This window comes from Mustela lutreola, chromosome X (assembly GCF_030435805.1).
Source record: "Mustela lutreola isolate mMusLut2 chromosome X, mMusLut2.pri, whole genome shotgun sequence".
Taxonomy (NCBI): Eukaryota; Metazoa; Chordata; class Mammalia; order Carnivora; family Mustelidae; genus Mustela; species Mustela lutreola.
Window position 1 is genome coordinate 27,918,157 of NC_081308.1, and position 20,319 is coordinate 27,938,475.

General features: G+C 34.6%; 1 protein-coding gene across 7 annotated transcripts in view; it reads right to left on the reverse strand.

The window, feature by feature from the left end:
- The window catches only part of DMD (dystrophin), a 2,248,143-nt gene that overhangs the window by 1,211,957 nt on the left and 1,015,867 nt on the right, over positions 1-20,319 (reverse strand). For all 7 annotated transcript variants that reach the window (XM_059157899.1, XM_059157902.1, XM_059157904.1 and 4 more), the window contains exons 39-41: positions 18,778-18,915; positions 15,829-15,981; positions 14,640-14,822 (exon numbers count right to left, since the gene is read on the reverse strand). In XM_059157899.1, the coding sequence (XP_059013882.1) occupies positions 14,640-14,822; positions 15,829-15,981; positions 18,778-18,915 (474 nt within the window). The remainder of the gene's footprint in view (positions 1-14,639; positions 14,823-15,828; positions 15,982-18,777; positions 18,916-20,319) is intronic.

A 20,319-nucleotide genomic window follows, 5' to 3' on the forward strand; every position in this document is an offset into this window, starting at 1 on the left:
TTAAACATGGCTAATTCTAAAAACAAAAACAAAAACAACAACCCCTAACAACCCTGATAACTCTACAGTGAAGATCTCCTGCTAGTGAATGGACTCAATTTTTGTCTGGTAAGGTCTTTATTTCAGTGTTATTTTCTTTTAAGTTTCTATAAGTATACAATTCTAGGTTCCTAGGTGGTTTTTCTTTCATTATTTTTGAAGACCTCATACCACCTTCTGGATTTTACTGTTGCTTGAAAATTTGCTATCATTTATACATGTCAATACTTTCTGGGTAATCTATGTCCTAAACTGTGTGGGAAATTTTCTTAGTTTTTGGAATTCATCAGATTCATTATGAGGCTATATGGGTGTATTTTTAAAAAATTTTTCCTGCTTGAGATTTGCTAGATTTTCAACCTGGTTATTGAGATTTCAATAATTTTGGATATTCCTAAGCAATTATCACTTCAAATATTGACTTTTTTCCATTTTCTCCATTTTTTCCTTATATATTTGACTTTCTCACTCCCTTTCTTATCCTTTTTCTTTTCATATTTCTGTATTTTGGTCTGTTTATGCATTTTAGGTAATTTATTTTATCTATATCCCAATTTTCTAATTCTCCATATCTTTTATATCTAATCTGATGCTAAACTTGTTCATTGAATTATTTATTTATTAAATTTTTCAATTTCTGGAAGTTCTAGTCAACTCTTTTTTGAAACCTCATCATCATCTTCTTACTGCATCTTGTCCTTAGTTCCTACTTTGGATGCAAACTATTACTATTTTTAAAATTTTTAACATATTTTACATTCTGTATCTCATTAATTCACTATCTTCTGTCTTTGGAAGTTGTGTTCTGCTGTTTATTTCCTTGTGTGAATTGCCATTTTATTTTTTTTATTTTTTATTTTTTAATTTTTTAATTTTTTATAAACATATATTTTTATCCCCAGGGGTACAGGTCTGTGAATCACCGGGTTTACACACTTCACAGCACTCACCAAAGCACATACCCTCCCCAATGTCCATAATCCCACCCCCTTCTCCCAAACCCCCTCCCCCCAGCAACCCTCAGTTTGTTTTGTGAGATTAAGAGTCACTTATGGTTTGTCTCCCTCCCAATTCCATCTTGTTTCATTGATTCTTCTTCTACCCACTTAAGCCCCCATGTGCCATTTTAATTCTAAACACATGTTCTTGGAACTTTATCTGTGGAAATTATTTAAAGTTCAGGTTTAGAGGCACCTGGGCAGCACAGTCAGTTAAGTGTCTGACTCTTGGTTTCTGGCTCATGTAGTGATTTCAGGGTGATGAGATGGAGTCCTGCATTGGGTTCCATACTCAGCTTGGAGTCTACTTGAGATTCTCTCTTCTGCTTCTGCCCCTCCCACTCATGCTCTCTCCCTCTCTGTTGCTCTCTAAGTAAACAATTTTAAAATAAATAGTAAAGTCTAGGTTTAAGCAGTGCTAAATGAGAAAAATTTATATTTGCTTTCGTCAGGTTTATTTGACACTACCAACTGAGAGAAACTTAAGATTTTGGCTTTTGCCTTTTTAGGACACCTATCAGTGTGAACTCTGGACACCAACCCTTGTGCATACTGTCCTTCAAACCAGTGACAATAATAAAAATATTTTGGAACTGCTTCAACATTTTTGGTGGCTCATAATCTCTCTTAATCCTGTAAGAAAAGAGTTACTAATTTTATCTCGAGGCTCAAATATCTAGTCAAAGTTGCATGGATAATGAAAGATGCAGGATATAATCCTAGGTTTTCTTGTTCCAAGTATAGAGATCACAACTTAATATTAGTTCATCTAACATGGGTAGAGCCTTTTTTTTATAAATCATGGTCTTGTCTTGATTTTGCAATGGTAATCTGATAGAAATTTGGATATATTTTTAATTATTGTAAGAACCTTCAATTAAATAAGCCCCTTGTGATGACATATTTGTGTGCTGTTCCTTTACAAGGTATTTATATATTCTGTTCTGCCATACATAATTAATTCATCTTTGTTGGGACCAATGTATTTCTCCATTTGTGGTTTGTCTTTCTTAAGTTCTGGGAAATTTTTGGCTATTGCCTCTTAAATATTATCTCTTCTGTGTTCCTTGTCTTCTCCTGTTGTGATTATATTGGTCATAAACTTCTTACACTGTTCTCTCAGTCTGTCTTTCATATTTTACTTTTTCTGTTTTTATGTGATATATTCTGATCATTTTACTATAATGAGTTTCTAATTTTCTCTTCACATTTGTTTAATTAGGTGTTTAACACATACACTTAGCTTTTTACTTCAATGACTAGTTTTGGGCTTCTATAAGCTTCACTTAAAGGTATTATCATCATAAGTACCTGTGTATTTTTTTTGTGTCTGGTGGTTTTATAAATTAATGTTATTTTGTTCCTTTCTTGTTTTCAACATATTTATTTTTCTATATCAAGTGCTTCTCTATTATTTTAAGTTTGTGAAGTACTAATTGTCTCACTTGTGATGTTAGATGACTCTAAAACACTATGAATTCATTTCTTCCTATGGGTTGTAATATTTTGCAGTGAGCCAACATTCAATAATTGTGTGTATATAGAACTCTGAAAAGAATGACTTATTGTATGACTGTGGGAGAAGACCTCACTGATTTCAACAATATGGGACCCATTTTATGTTAATTTCTCAGCTTAGTAATCTAGAGGCTTATGGTTAGTATATAACAGACCTCCTACACTGTTTTAATTATCAAAGATTTTTCATCCCCAGCCAGAATCCTTGAAAGACAGAATTCGGCTTGTAGGTTGGACTGATGTATTACCCATGCACATGTGGAGTAAAGACATTTGTGGAGTAAAAACACACGTGGAGTAAAAACACTGAAGTTTCTATGTTTAAACTGGACCTTTCATTTTCTATATCTATACAGATGTTGTATAAGACCACATGTAAAAGATCTTTAAAACATTCTTTTAACCACTGGATCCTCAATCCAGTTTCACTATCACATGAGATAATATGCTCATTTATGGCAAAGAGAGGGAAGGAAGGTTCCATTATATATTTTGAGCTCAGTTATAACTTTAAAATTCTTTTAAAAATTATATTTCATTCAGAATTTCCTTACATTTGAAAAAGAGGGATGAGGGAATCAGTGAGTCTGTCATCTTCCTGGAAGGTGATTCTACCTGAATACTGTACTAACAAACAACCATTAAACTGATTCTGTTACATAACTAGAGAACAGAAAAAAATTATTATAGAAATTGCAATATCTATTATGATCACAATCTAGGAAACACAGAACCTTGACTTACTTGGTTTCTTTCTTAACTCTTGTGATATGTTACTACAAAACTGAAGCTAAGAGGAAGAAACTTTTATAAGCAGCTCCCTCCTAGTTCATGTTCCATAGCAACCACTATTAGTTTTTTACATTCACAACTCTGATTATTAAAGAATATTCTGTCTCTAAGAAAATTATTTATGTTCCCAAATCCTCCAAGGATCTTACATTGGCAGCTGACAATCTTTGTTGTTATTTCAAAGCAAAGAAAAATGTCTATGTAGCAATTATGCAAAGAAGATGTTTCCCCCTTAGTTTCAAAATTAATTTGTTATTATTTATTCTTCTTCTACCCACTTAAGCCTCCATGTTGCTATTATTATGTGATAGGAGAAAATATACCAAAAAATGAACAATGAAATATCAAAACTGGGTTCAGGCATTATTTTACATGAGGTGATGACAGTCAGCTCTGTGGTTAATTTTCTTATGAAGCAATGCTTTCTTTTAATAAAGTCTAAATTAACAAAAGCATAATGGTATAGCAATGCTTTTCCTATTTCTTTTTTTCCTGAAGAACACTAGTTCTTCACAACTACTCGAGCAGGAATCCTATCATAAAACTGAAATGAAATTTCCCCTTTTGTACTGCAACTATCCAGATGTGAAAGTCTGCAGAATTTATTTCCCTTGTAGAAATTCATAATCACATTTGCATATCAAAACCCCTGCTAAGTTCTGGAGTAAAGAAACTTTGCTTAATTCAGTATTTCTCAAACTTGTTTCTTTTGGTAGAGGCAAAATGGCAGAGGAAGAGCAGACTGAAATGACATCAGATCCCAGAAGTTCAGTTAGATAGGTATCTAACCATTCTGAACACCTACAAACTCAACAGGGGATAGAAGAGGAACAGGGATTTTAGGAAGAGAAAATCGACCATTTTCTGAAAGGTAGGACATGCAGAGAAGTGAATCTGAAGCAACGGGAAGATAGACCATGGGGGTAAGGGCTGGCTCATGGCAAATGGTGGAGCAATGGAGCACAAAATCAGAACTTTTTAAAGTCTGCTCCACTGAGGGACATTGCTCATGAGGCTAAGCGATGGTGGAGCCCTTGCGTGGACAGTGTAGTCTCATGTCCCTGGGGGTGACACAGAAAGATCGGGGGTGTCTGAGTGTGGCAGAAATGCCAGGTATTGGAGCAGGGAGGCTGGCGGCAGAGATGGAGCCGAGGAGTTAGCTTTCAGCTCCGGATTAATTTAGACCATGACCCAAGGCACAGATAGACCCCTGCTCTTGCAGCAGGGACCGCACAAGTGGCAGATCCGGGAACACTCACCTTCATCCTCTGGGAGGAGCAGCACAGCAGAAATCTGCTGGGTTTGGAGACTCCAAAGGGGGCCGTGTGCCAGAGATAGAAATGCTCAGTCACAGGCGGGATAAGCACAGAGTGCAGCTGGAGACCAGGGAGGTGGGAGTGATTGACCACTTTTCTCCAAGGGTGCACTGAGGAGTGGGGACTGAGATCTTGGCTCCTCTAGGCCAGAGATTGAGAGGCCGCCATTTTCATTCCTGTCCTCCAGTGCTCTACGGAAAGCGTTCAGGCAACAAAAGCTCCCAAGAGGGAACCAGAGCAGATTACTTAGCTCAACCCCTGGAAAAGGGGGTACAAGTCCACCGCGGGCAAAGACATTTGAGAATCACTGCAACAAGCCCATCCCCCAGAAGATCTGCAAGAATATCCAGCCAAGACCAAGCTCACTGATCAGAGCACAGTGGAATTCCAGAGTGAGGAGAAAGCAATGCATAGAATTCATGGCTTTTTCCCCATGATCCTTCAGTCTTGAAAAGTTAATTTATTTTATTTTATTTTTTTCTTATTAATATTTTTTCAACTTTTCCTCTTTCCTTTTTTTAAACATTTTTAACTAGTTTATCTTAACAATATTTTCTTAAAAAAATCTTTTTAAATCTTCATTGTTATATTTATATTTTATACCTTCATTGTATTTAACCTTTTTTTTGTATACATACAGGTTTTTATTTTCTAAAAAATTTTGGGATACAATTTCTTCTAATAGATCAAAATGCACCTTAATCTAGCACATGGCTTTGTTCTAGTATCCAGCCTGAGCACATTCTCTCCACTTTTTTTTCTTTATCCAACCAACTTATCTTATCAATTCCTTTATTTAGAATTTTTTAAAAGTTTTCATCTTTACAGTCATATTCCATAACTTCATTGTGTTTACCCTTATTTTTGTATATATATAAGTTTTTTTTTTCTTTAAAATTTTGGGTGGTAGTTTCTTCTAAGAGACCAAAATACACCAAAAATCAAGTGGGTTGTTCTATTCAATATATATATATATTTGATTTTCACTTCTTTTTCCCCCCATTCCTCTCCTGCCAGTTTTGGATCTCTTATGATTTGGTTAGCATACATTTTTCTGGTGTCTTTGCTAGCCTTTTAGTATTTTATTTTATCATTCATGTATTCTTATTTGGATAAAGAGACAAGTTGGAAAAAACTCAACATAAAAAAAAGAACAAGAGGCAGTACCACCAGCAAGGGACCTAATCAATATAGACATTGGTAATATGTCTTAATTAGAGTTCAGAATGATGATTCCCAAGGTGCTAGCTGGGCTCAAAAAAGGCATGGAAGTTATTAGAGAAACCCTTTCTGGATAAAATCCCTTTCTGGATAAATAAAAGAACTAATGTCTAACCAAGTTGAAATAAAAAAAAAAAAACTATTAATGAGGTACAGTAAAAAAAAAAACAGAGGCTCTTACTGCCAGGATACATGAGGCAGAAGAAAAAGCTAGTGATATAGAAGACCAAATGACAGAGAATTAAGAAGCTGAGCAAAGAGAGACAAACAATTACCGGATCATGAGGGGAGATTTCAAGAGATAAGTGATACCATAAAATGAAACATTATCAGAATAATTGGGATTCCAGAAGACAAAGAAAGAGAGAGGGGGCAGAAGGTATATTGGAGTGAATTATAGTAGAGAATTTCCCTAATATGGCAGAGGGAACAAGCATCAAAATCAGGAGGGACAGACAAGTCCCTCAAAATCAGTAAAAAATAGGTCCACACCTCGTCATCTAATAGTAAAACTTACAAGTCTTAGTGACAAAGAGAAAATCCTGAAAGCAGCTTGGGGCAAGAGTCTGTAATGGGGCAGCCATATGCAGAAAAATGAAACTGGACCATTTTCTTATACCACACATGAAAATAGACTCAAAATGAATGAAAGACCTCAACGTGAGACAGGAATCCATCAAAATCCTCAAGGAGAACACAGGCAGCAACTCTTCGACCTCAGCCACAGCAACTTCTTCCTAGAAACATTGCCAAACTCAAGGGAAGCAAGGGCAAAAATAAACTATTGGGATTTCATCAAAATAAAAAACGCTTTTACACAGCAAAGGAAACAGTCAACAAAACCAAAAGACAATTGACAGAATGGGAGAAGATATCTGCAAATGACATATCAGATAAAGGGCTAGTATCCAAAATCTATAAAGAGCTTATCAAACTCAACACCCAAAGAAAAAATAATCCAATCAAGAAATGGGCAGAAGACGTGAACAGACATCTCTGCAAAAACATCCAGATGGCTTACAGACACATGAAAAAATGCTCCACATGGGGCACCTGGGTGGCTCAGAGGTTAAAGCCTCTGCCTTCGGCTCAGGTCATGATCCCAGGGTCCTGGGATCGAGCCCCACGTCGGGCTCTCTTCTCAGCAGGGAGCCTGCTTCCTCCTCTCTCTCTACCTGCCTCTGCCTACTGTGATCTCTGTCTGTCAAATAAATAAATAAAATCTTTAAAAAAAAAATGCTCCACAGCACTCGGCATCAGGGAAATACCAATCAAAACCACAGTGAGATACCACCTCACACCAGTCAGAATGGCTAAAATTAACAAGTCAGGAAATGACAGATGTTGGAAAGGATGCAGAGAAAAAGGTACCTTCCTACACTGTTGGTAAGATTGCAATTTGGTGCAGCCACTCTGGAAAACAGCATGGAGGTTCCTCAAAAAGTTGAAAATAGAGCTACCCTATGACCCAGCAATTGCACTACTGGGTATTTACCCTAAGGATACAAATGTAGTGATTCGAAGGGGCACATGCACCCAAATATTTATAGCAGTAATGTCCACAATAGCCAAACTATGGAAATAACCTAGATGTCCATCAACAGATGAATGGATATAGAAGAAGTGGGAAGTGGTATAGGGGTGTGTGTGTGTGTGTGTGTGTGTGTGTATACATATACATATATATATATATATATATATATATATATATATATGAATACTATGCAGTCATCAAAAGAAATGAAATCTTGTCAATTGCAATGACATTGGTGGAACTAGAGGATATTATGCTGAATGAAATAAGTCAATCAAAGAAAGACAATTATCATATAATCTCCCTGATATGAGGAATTCTAGAGGCAGAGTTGGGGATTTGGGGGGTAGGGAAGGAAAAAATGAAACAAGATGGGATCGGGAAGGAGACAAAGCATAAGAGACTCTTAATCTCACAAAACAAACTAAGGGTTGCCACGGGGAGGGGGGTGTGGAGAGGGTGGTTAGGTTATGGACATTGGGGAGGGTATGTGATATGGTGAGTGTGGTGAAGTGTGTAAGCCTGATGATTCACAGACCTGTACCCCTGGAGCAAATAATATATTATACGTTAAAATAATTAATGAAAAAAGAAAACCCTTCTTTCTTTTGAACAACTCTCACTCTATTTCAGGAAGCACTGAGTCCACGTGTAGTGTCTTCTCCTTCCTACATGTGCCCTTGGACAAATATAATTAACATCATTTATATTTTCTTTAGTATAAAATAACAATGAAAATAATAAGGTTATTAATAAGAAGGTTATTAGTGGAAACAAACTGGATATACATGAAAGTTCTTTATAGAGATGTAAGGTTCTATTCAAATTCAAACAATTTTTTAAAAGTGGAGGAATGCTCACACTATAAAAGTGTTTTTTTCTTTAAAAATTATTCACCTACGGGACAAATTTATTTAATACATTTCTTTAGCATTTAAAGTGAAACTACTAACAAAACTCATTTTCTGCCTACTTTTCAAGAACTTGCCTCTTTTAGAAATGTATACTTCTAATGTTGTTAACATACCTTCCTGTAATTTACTGTGATATACTAAAAACTAACCTTTATAATAGAGTATCGTAATCTTGCTCATATTCACTCTACCACCTCAGTGTTAAACTTTGTCTTGTCTCAGTATAACACTTCTGGAAGTAACTGCAATGAAATCTGCTGTTCTAGAGAATCATCTTAAATTCCCAATTGACATAAATACTTATAAGAAGTATAAAAATATTCTTAAAGTACAAAAAAAAAACCCTGTTAAGTATTACCTGTCCAGATTATATGTCAAAGTTCTACTAAATGTTTATTGTTGATAAGTGGAAGGACAGCTGAGTTACAGCACCCATGTAAAAGTCTATGTGAAAAATATTCCGTGAAAAAGCAAAACGTACGAAGGCCCTGAAATGGAAATGGTGATGGCGTGTTTAAGTATGGAGGAGACATTTTTACACCTGTATGACAGGGAGAATGGCAAAAAAGGAGACAAAGTTGGAGTAATAAGACAGGCAGGAACCAAATCATGTAAAATCTTGGGATTTCATTGAAAGGGTAGTGAGCAGCAGGGGTTTGAGAGAATCTCACTTATGCTTTAGGAGCCCCTGGCTTCACAGAAAGAATACCATGTAGGTGGGCAAAGACCAGAAGCAAGGATTAGAGACTGTTGAAGTAACCCAGATGAGAGATCATTGTGCTATGGACTAGGGTTTCCACAATGCAGATACTGAGTGGTCTGATTAAAGTTGTATTTTCTGAGTAGAACCAAAAGAAATTGAAATGAATTACAAGGATTACAGAGGAGAAAAGAACAATTATGGATAATGTCTAGGTTTTGAACTTAAGTGACAGGGTGATTTACTAATGCCCACAGAGCTGGTTTGGAGCCAAATTATGTAGAGGTGACAATCAGTTAATTCCTGACTAGGGTATGTTAACATTTCACATATCTGTTAGGCATCTAAAAGAACTTGAAGAAGTTGTCAGATATAAACGTTGAATATCAGCATTATTTACTTGATCTTTGAAGGTATAGGATATGCAGGACAAGTGGAGTTGTTGTATTTAGAAAAGGGACATTTCTTTGCCATCTTTTACTCTGATATTTGCATTATTTTTGCTCCCAGTCCTGGGACAGGTCATGTATGCATACCTATTCCAAAGGGTTACTATTTATTTATTTATTTATTTATTGCTTCTGAGGAGCATATTAATTAGCAATAATTCATACTGAACACATTAGGTACAAACCTTATATTTGTTTGACCCTCTACAATGAGCCTCTTATTTATTATATTCTTCTTTAAGTTGAGTCAAAACACTTCTACATTCTCACAGCCTTCTGTTTCCCTTTGCAGCACTTGCTACAATTTTGGTGTCTGAGTACAAGACTAATAAAAAAAAAATCCTTCCTTATATATAGACTTCTAGATAGCTTTATATAGCTTGTTCCTTATTCCTGGCTTAATTTTGCTTTTTTACACTAGCATATAGCTTATTAATTCAGCAAGAATATACAGGTAATAAATTCTCATAGTTCTGCTTATCTGAAAGTACTTGTATGTCTGAAAATATTTTGTCTTCACTTTTGAATCACAGTTTACAGGACATTTGAAAATTTGCCTAGCATATGAAGATGTTATTTCATTGTATTCCAGTATCTGTTATTGATGAAAAGTCTTCTGTCAACTTTGTCACCCTGTAGGTATTGTTTTTGATCCTTAGTAGCTTTTATGACACCTTCCTCACCACTGATGTTCTGAGTTTCATTCAGACTTTGCTAGGTATGACTTGTTTTTATTTATTCCAGTCTCGTTGAGCTTTATTCAACTTGAGGATTCCTGTAAACTGAGATTTATTCAATTTTCTTAAATGTCAGTCATTTATATAAAATACTGTCTCTTCCCCCGGCTTTCCACTTTTTCAATCCAGAACTCTTTTCATGCATATATGTGAGTTTTTTATTCCATTCTCTACATATTCCAGTATTTTCAGCAAAGCAAAATTATCCTCAATCTCCTTCAATGAATATATTCATTACTCTTCTATGATGAATCCACTATTTAAAAAGCTGTTTGAGTTATTATTTTAATAATTATATTTTAATCTCAAGATGTTTTATTTTTCAAACCTTCCTTTTCACAATTCAAAATGGCCTATTTTTATTGTATGAATTCCACTACACCCTTTTAAAAATCTTTTTGAACATTAAAAAAACTCAATTACTTAAAAAAAATTAAACACTTATTTTAATGTCCTTTGCTGATTGTTCTCTTATCTCTGATTTCCTCAGATGTGCATTCTCCTTTTATTTTTTGGCATCTGTTAATATCATCCATAAAATGAATTTTTTATATCCATTGTAATTTTAGTCTGTGAGCTTATTTTGATTAGGAGTTCCTGGATTGTGGTGGTACTTTCTTTGTGTAATTTTTTGGCTGCATTTTCTTGAGCTCTGGGAGATTAATTTTCAAATGCTACAATTATACTTAATAAAAATTACATGTAATTTTCTATTGAGAAATTTTCAAAGCCTTCAGTTTTTCTGTGTCTCTTTCTCTACTTGTACATAGATGGTAAGAATTTAGAAAGAGAGCTCCTGACATGTTTTTGGGGAACTATGCCTTCATTGGTAGAATCACCATCTTTGCACGAAACTTCCTGCAAATGCTTTGTTACTCTGGATACAACTATGTTTTCAAGGATGAGGGACTCTAATTTGTAATCTACACTGAACAAAATATATCTATCCTTGTTAATAACATAAATCTATGGTACATGCCAAGCTGAATCCTCTTAACAGTCTATAAAGACATAAAATTTAAAAATGTCTCTTTTCCAGGGTTATATACAGAAAGAGGAAAAAATTTTGATTAATTGAGCTCCTATAATACAACAGGTGTTTTATAAATATTACTATATTTTGTTATAAAAGTCCATATTCCCCATTGTGCAGATGAGGGAAATCAGGCTGAAAGATATTTATTTACCCGTGAGCATACAGCTAGAAAACAGAGTGGGATTCATATTCTGGACTGTTCATCCCAGGGACTGCTATTTTTACTAGACCACACAGGTGTTATAAAACATCCTACAGAAAAGTTCCTTATGTTCAGTTTACAATCATTGCTTGGTCTTCACTGATCACCCAGGTCTGCAAGTCAACAGGAAGTAGAATTAGAACTGTCTTCTATTCCTAACTAGGGCAGGGCCTTCAACTTGCTGAATACTTGGAGAAAAATTTACGTGCTTCATCCCAATTCGTTTTCCCGTTTTTGGGGTCTCTAGGATTTTCCTGAGGACCATCGTTTGGAAATACTCTATTCTGCTTTCGTGGGCATTCTTGTCTGGTCCAGGGCTGCCTCATGGTTCCCTCAAAGTTCCAGACCTTGTCTGAGCTTTATTATTGCCATATACAGCTCTGACATAGACATAGTCCCTGAAGTGCACACATTTAAAACTGCTTAGACCATTTTTAAGACTTTATCTCTAAAATACGCAAAATTAATTTCTCATTTTAAACACAACTCTCAAATGTTAAGCACTTTCAAGTACTCCCTGCAATCTGGAATTGTTACTTCTAAGATATGAAAGGCTAACTGAAAATCATTAAGTCCAAATGAAGTCTAGAACTTACATCTAGAGAAGACGAGAAAGGGAAAATTGGAAGAATGAAAGATGAGACAAATAGAGAAGGGGAACAAGGGGGAGGTAAAGAATACTGAAGTTATGATGACCTGTGCTGTATCAGAGCCACTGTGGGATTATTCCAAACATAACTTTTGGTTAAGTTATTCACTTGTGGCTGGCTAGTCTCTAATGGCCTCACTGTATGATAATTGGGAAAGATGACTCTAACTAGGTTGGTGGACATGTGAAATCAGTTTTTCAATATATATTAGTAACCAGTGGAATAAAAAGATACATCTTGTATCTATCTATCTATCTATCTGTCATTTTTTTAGGCCTAATAAAAATTCAAAGCCAAATATAATTATAATATTAAATTGATTGTTCTTCATACATACTGTTATTACTTCTGTTAGCATGGATACCCAGAGTTCATATAAAAATATATGCCAAGGGCACCTGGGTGTCTCAGTCCTTTAAGCATCTTCCTTTGGCTCAGGTCATGATTTCAGGGTCCTGGGATCAAGCCCCCATTGGACTCTATGCTCAGTGGGATGTCTGCTTCTCCCTCTCCCTCTGCCCATCCTTCTGCCTGTGTTCACACATGCATTCTCTCTTTCTTAGATAGATGATAGATAGATAGATAGATAGATAGATAAAATCTTTTAATATATATATATATATTCCCCACTCCAGGAATCTTCTGAAGTTTGGTACTCACCTTCTGAAATTTGGTTCTCTGTATTTAGTTATAAAATCAAGAAGAAACCGTTTATGGGGAAAACACATCTTAACATTTTACTATGACTTTAAAAATTTTATGCTGGTTTACATGTCCTAGGTTTATTTTACCAATCATCATTATGTTTTACAAATATGCATTGAGAGCCCTTTATGTATAAGGATGTAATGACATTTTAAGTAGGTGGTTTGTGGAGATTTTCGATCCTGTGTCCATTTAACTATAATATGTTAATAACTTACCTTACCCAGGTTGTAAAAAAATCTAATCCTGTATATAGGATGTATCAAGATATGGGGAAAATTGGAATGGAGAAATTAGTTAGTAGTCAGATAAATCAAAGCAAGGGACTTCTTGAATGATCTATTAAATTCAGTGAAAATATTTTACTTGAACTTTCTTTATGGTTGCCTTAATCTTTCAATTCATTTTGTATCCACAGGCACAGTCTTTCTCTTAGTATAAGCTGCAGTGATTTATGACATATTATGTTCATAACATCTAATAGAAAGAATAATAGGCTGAAATGTGCAATCAGCTGGAATAGGACTTCAAATGTAATATAGTCTCAATATATTATATTACTTCTTCCAACTTCTCAGGATATTCAGCTGTTATTAAATCTTAGGGTCCTAAATTTCATCAAAAACAGTGTATTCATGTTTTGTAAAAAGAAGTAACAATAATTTGTTGTATATTTTCTCTTGTTTAATAAGCAGCATAACAAAATTATATGCTTATAAAATAAAGCTATGGTATCTAAGGCATATTTTTAAAATACTCCATATTAAATAGACTCAACAATATCACACAAGAAATTCCACAAAGTCCCATCTGAAGATTGAAACAAATGAAACTGTCATTTACATAGGTCAAAAATGATTGAGTATCTGTTGGTTTCATATAATTCAACATAACATATTAAGAAATCCTTCTTTTCCAGCCTTAACGTATTTGTTTTGTGAGAAGCACTATTTTTGCATAATTACATAGCAGTAACCATTCCTCTTCACTTTATGATATCTCAGAATAGGAACAAAAAATGTAGTTGTTAGAAAAAATCCTATGGGTTTATACCCTATTACAAATAGAGAGCTAAGAAGAACAAATTTATGATTATGAATTGCCTTTTTAAGGAGAAAAATCACCAAATATCCATCCAGTTGTTTGAAAGAACAGTTGTTCCTTTTCCCTTCAGCTTATAATATTTCATTGGTCACAGTATTTGATATTTTTCAATCTGCTATCAGTCATAAACTATCTTACTAGGCATCCACTTCTAAAAAGCCTTTTAACCCATTAAGTAGCCAAGCCAGGTATGAGGACTAAACTACTATTCTAAGTCAATAAGATAAGGTTCTTATGCAAGGAGATATAAGAAGATGTCTCACAAAAGATTTATTATTTACCATGTATACATTTAAAAAGTAAAATTAGCATGGGATGGTCTCAGGAAAGCAATATGTATTTTTGGATTTGACACTGAAATAATGTAAATGTATGATCAATTGACAAATTCACATTGCCAATGTTATGAAAAAAATGATGTGGCAAAACAAATTAAGATGCAGTCTTCATTTCTGATAAAGGGCCTGTTCCCTATGTGCTGTTAATTTATTGTGCTTTTAATCTGAAAAACTAATCACTAGTGTTGCAGAAGCCAAAAGGAGGGGAAACTGCTCACTTTCAGAATGCTATTAGAAGCCTGAAATTGCACCCAAGTTTTAATTTTTGTTTTTGTTTTTGGGTTTTTGTTTTGTTCTGTTTTGTTTTGTTTTTTCATTTGTTAGTAGGCCTCTCCTATTAGGTAGTAGTTGCAAACACATACATGGGTTTGCCAATAACAACTCACAATTTGTGCAAAGTTGAGTCTTCGAAACTGAGCAAATTTGCTCTCAATTTCCCGCCAGCGCTTGCTGAGCTGAATCTGAGTTGGCTCCACTGCCACTGCGGCCCCATCCTCAGACAAGCCCTCAGCTTGCCTACGCACTGCATTCAGCTCCTCTTTCTTCTTCTGCAATTCACGATCAATTTCCTATTGAGCAAAATCAATACAGGGCCCAGGGCAGTTAGCTAACCACATCAACCAACCTGCAAGCAGCACATACTTCTCTCAGAAATTTCAAAGGCTGTTGTCATTTTATTGTCATGTTCCGTAATTTACAAATATGGAAGCCATCACGGTCATCTTCACCAAGAATCCAAATGCTATTTTCAGTTATCTTTCATATGCTCAGTTTTAGATATTCTAATTAAGAACATATTTAAATTCATCTAACATTTTTCTTTCTTCTCAATTCCTCTGGTGTTTTGGGGGCTGACCCAAATTGGACTGACTACTCATTTTTCTTAGGGACCATCCACAGAAAATATAATTTAGAGGACACGTGGTTATTTACTTTCATTTTAAAGTTTTGAGGAACTCAACAGAGAATGAAGCAAAATAAAAAGTGTAAAATAATAACAGAAAAAACATCTCTGGACAATATGCAAATCAATCTATAGAGATTTGACACTGATGTGTGAAGATGCTCTGATGAAATGAATGTGCTAACATGAGAAAGAAGTCGTCCATATACCGATAAGTCATTTGTTCATCTGGAACAAAGATACACAAAATCAATTACAATTTTACCAGGAAACATATGACATTTTTTTTTTAAATTTCTTTTCAGCGTAACAGTATTCATTGTTTTTGCACCACACCCAGTGCTCCATGCAATCTGTGCCCTCCCCAATACCCACCACCTGGCTCCCCAACCTTCCACCCCCCGCCCCTTCAAAACCCTCAGGTTGTTTAATTCATTTTACACTGTCTAAAAATAAAGCATTTTATTCATCCCACATTATGTCAGTTTAAAAAACAATACAATAAATTTACCAAAATAAAACACAATACAAGGAAATGAAGCAAATCAGAGAGAACACTAAAAGAGAGAGGCAACAACATCAACAATTTTAAATATGATCCACACATGTTAAAGTAGAGAAATTTAACTATAGCAATAAAATCTAGTAGTGACATTCTAAAACAACATTACCTTTATTTTCCTTTCATCTCTGGGTTCAGGTAGGCTGGATAATTTTTTTTCAATGTCATCCAAGCATTTCAGGAGATCATCAGCCTGCCTCTTGTACTGATACCACTGGTGAGAAATTTCTAGAGCCTTTTTTCTTCTTTGAGACCTCAAATCCTGTTCATGGTGCAGATATTATTAAAATATCAATATATATATATATATATATATATATAGAGAGAGAGAGAGAGAGAGAGAGAGAAAGAGAGAGTACACTTCTGGCTGTAGTTATTCACAAATAATGAACCCCTCATCTTCTTGTACCGCTTCACTTAAATTCACATTTAAGTGCTAAATATACAAACAAATGATGAAATTAGGTATTTTTGTGGCAGGACCTATTCACACAAAGCTAAGGAAACTGGACAACTCACTTAAAGTATTTTCTCCTGGCATGTTCAAATTTGTTCAGGAATCTTGTCATATTTAATTGACTAAACGAGTCAACTAAATTATTGTATAGTCTACATGAAATAGTTTAGTATACGAATATACCTGTATTAACCAAAGACTTGCACAAATTTAATGAATTTGTACTTGACTTTTAAAATAGATACAGATTTTAAAATTTGTATCTTCAGCCCTGGGTTCATCAAAAAATTTTAAGTTTACATAATCAAGCAACTACATTCATGGTTTTAGCCATCCCTGTAAAATTTTCATAGGCCATGAATATTTTGTGAATAGAAACATATGATCATCTTAGTTATCATATGAATTGTTTTGAGACATATACATAGAAGTGTGAAAGATATATATCTGTGAATGTACATGAAAATGACAACTATTATAAAAATGCTCTTTCTTTTCAGGCTTCCATTGCCAACTTTTTCTTATTATATCAAATTGTGTTCCAAATGCAAAATGATGAATTAGTTTAAAAAGAAAACGGAAGTGCATAGTTTCCAATTGACGTGATGAGATAAATAAGGGCAACTGCTTAATAAATCAACAAAGGGTGGAAATTAATCATCTTGCTCCTTACAAGCACACCCAATGTCTTCCCCGATCAATAGAATTTGTTGTAATGCCATTTTATGATAACACAAGGGAATATAAGAGCTCAGAATACAGCTTTCACTTCTTCAGAACAGTAGTAATTAGGGTTTCATGTACAGATTTAACTGGAGCAAAAGAAAAGAATGAGTATCAAAGAATGGCTGAAATAGTCATTGCTCTGGAAAAGTTCTGACCCTCTTTGAAATATTTCATAAGGACTGGAACTGGAGCCACTTGGCAGGGTTACTAACATAACTAATATGTTACTGAATTTGGTGGTGTAGATTAGTTTGGCAAGTGGAGTAGATTTTCATAATCACTTTTAACACTTATTTGCAAGACTGATCTAAATTTCATTCTCCATTTTGTACAAAATCAAAGATGTAAAATTTACTGCAGTTTACATTTTTAGTTGAATTTCTAAACCTCCTGTGGAGGTAATACATGCCTGGGATGAGCCAGATGGAATGCTGCTTTTTTCAAAGGTACTAGGGTAAAGCCACGTGAATGAGCCCTGAGACATGTCTTATTCGTGACACAAGTCACATCTTTGCCAAGAGAAAGGGCTTGTGGTCATAAAATCTCAAACCCCTTTCATTCCCTAAGCACAAGGTGATGCGTAATGTGTGAAGATATTTAGAGACATTATATAGATTTCTTTAGAGAGATGCCAGATAACCATTAAACACTGCTGTTCAGTAGGACACATATCATCATATGGCCACTATAGATGCTTTAGAAAGCCTAGTCACAGTTGGAAGTGTGTGAATTACACAGATTTCTGATTTTCTCAGCGCATTACGGCTTGCTCTTGCACTCCCTCAAGGAGGAGGCCTTTTCTATTTACTGTATTTATCAGCAGTTACCATCAGAACACCTACTGGCCAATTAGACTTTTCTTGTGGATTCCTTGCAGGCACATTATTGTGTAATTACATTCTCAGCAGTGTTTATTTGGTTGTCTGACTATATGGGGAAAGGTTTTATACTCTTATTTGCATATTGAAAGAAGACTTCAACCACCTAGTACGTAGATCTACCCACATAACTACATAGCTCTACAAGAGTGATTTACAATGAAAGGCTTGGCAATTAACAGTATTAGAAAATCAGCCATGCATGCCAATAGGGAACATTGAAAAGCACATTAAAAAACACAAGTTATTTCACAAAACTCTACATAAGTCCAGCGTCATGTCAAGAAATTCCCAAATATTTTTATAGTAAAGCCAACACTACTCTGTCCTTCCTGCACACATCCAGATGAGTCACATGAGTGTTTGAGGCTATCCACTACTGCTGGTTAATACGAGACTACCAGTTCTTCTTCAAGGACATTATTTTTGAGAATTCCTGTATAAATGAATTTAGACACTGTAGACGATTAGTTAGTTGCAAAGAGTGACTCTCTTAAAGGTAAAATGAAGTTAATTGAAAAAAAAATTAAGTAGAATCTCAGGTCTTATTAAACAAATACTAGATTACAAAAAAACTCGACCTATTTTACATAATTTCAATCAAATATAGGCAGCAGAAAACCCACAAAAATATGAATTGGTTATTCTGGCAGTTAAACAGGTCTTTTAAGACAAACGTAAAAATAATACAAAAATAAGCTACATTAGAAAATTAAATGTATAAACACTATGAATAATGTACTGTAATATTTCCCAAACACTACTCAGAAAAATTTGTCTCAGGCAAAAAACACATTTTCTTTTAAGCAACACTTCTTTCAAAATCAAAGACACCACTCAAAAATGTTAAATCAAGCACATACACTGAACAGGAAGAAAAATATATTTTTTGGTGACTAAGATTCTTAAGCAGATTTTATTTATGCACAATATATTTTATCCTACATAAGAAAAAAAAACCCACAGGCAAGGTATATTATAATTTTAGCTCTAATACCTTGAGAGCATTATGTTTTGTCTGTAACAGCTGTTGTTTTATCTTTATTTCCTCTCGCTTTCTCTCATCTGTGATTCTTTGTTGTAAGTTGTCTCCTCTTTGCAACAATTCTTTTACAGTACCCTCATTGTCTTCACTCTGATTAAAAACAACAAGTACAGTCTTCATTTTGGTTTTTAAAAAGCTGTACATCGTTAACAAGAGATAATAAAACATGTCATTTAAACACACACAAAAATCCAATTTAAGACTTGCCAGGAAAGTTATTCTAAGATACTGTGCTCATAGTTTTGCTTTCGTATGGTTTACTTGAGCTTTGAAAAGAATTTAGGAAGGATGCCAACCAGCTCAAAAGGGTACACCTGGTAGTGGGCGATATGTAGGAAGATAGGATTGTAAGGTAGTTCGTCATTTCACACAAGGCACCAATTGGTGTGAAGCATTCTTCTGGCTTTGATTTTTGGTAGGTTTCCAGAAATTAAAGTTTGGAAAACTGAACTAAATGTCATCTATAATGTCAACCAACCCATGCAGAAATATGGATGTGGACAAGTGTCAGATGGCTACGATTCTTAACGTTTTAACACACTCACTCTTAAGTGAACATATTTTAAATGTACACTTATTTCAAATCATCTACTTTAAATAATCTCTATGTCCAAATTAGGACAAATATTAGGGCATTAGTAAAAAATGATGTAGTCAATGGCTACTGAATATTGCAAGTAATTTAAAAAAATATACCATACATGCATGTTGTTTTTAAATAAATGCAATCCAGTAAGTATTAAAATATAGATCAGGAAAATTCCTTGAAAATGTTTTTCACTGCACATTTAGTTTTTAAACTCCAAGAATAATATTTTCATTCACTTCAAAAGAAAACTATTTGAATAAATGCCCATCTAATATGGTAGCATATGTGACCATGTGGTTTTTCACTTCAAGCTTCCTATCTTTCTTTCAACTGAGTGTATGAAAACTTTCTTTTGAGGAGGCTCAACTTGAATGGTACAAGGTACTCTGATGACTTAAGAATAACAAATATGAAAAGTCACATATATGTGTATTGTGTACAATCATCCATAGTACTCAGATGCTACCTATCTAAATCGGCAGTCCATATTTAAACTGCTACACGCAACTGAAGAAGTATTTATTTTTTTTCAGAGGAATGACATTTTATCTGAGATTTGTCAATTATTAGTGTAATAAAATAATATAATGCAGACATATGTTTATAATCTATGAAAGACCTTACTTATTTTAAAAAGTCTTTCCCTTTTAGTCTTTCCTTTGCTGGGGCTGAGGACAAAACAAATAAACAACATCAGCAAAACCCACTTCATTTCTTCCCCCCAAGCAGGTAAGTGTTAGCCATAGGGCAGAGTTGGTGAACAGCCCAAGAGGTAAAGAGTACTCTTTTTCACTTCAGTGCCCTCTGTTTTCTTCTTTGACATGAAGGAGAGGTAGTTTTACCTCAGCATCTTGGAAAGCCTCTTCTTGACTTTCTTTCACTGAGCTAAGTTGGCAAGGCCACCA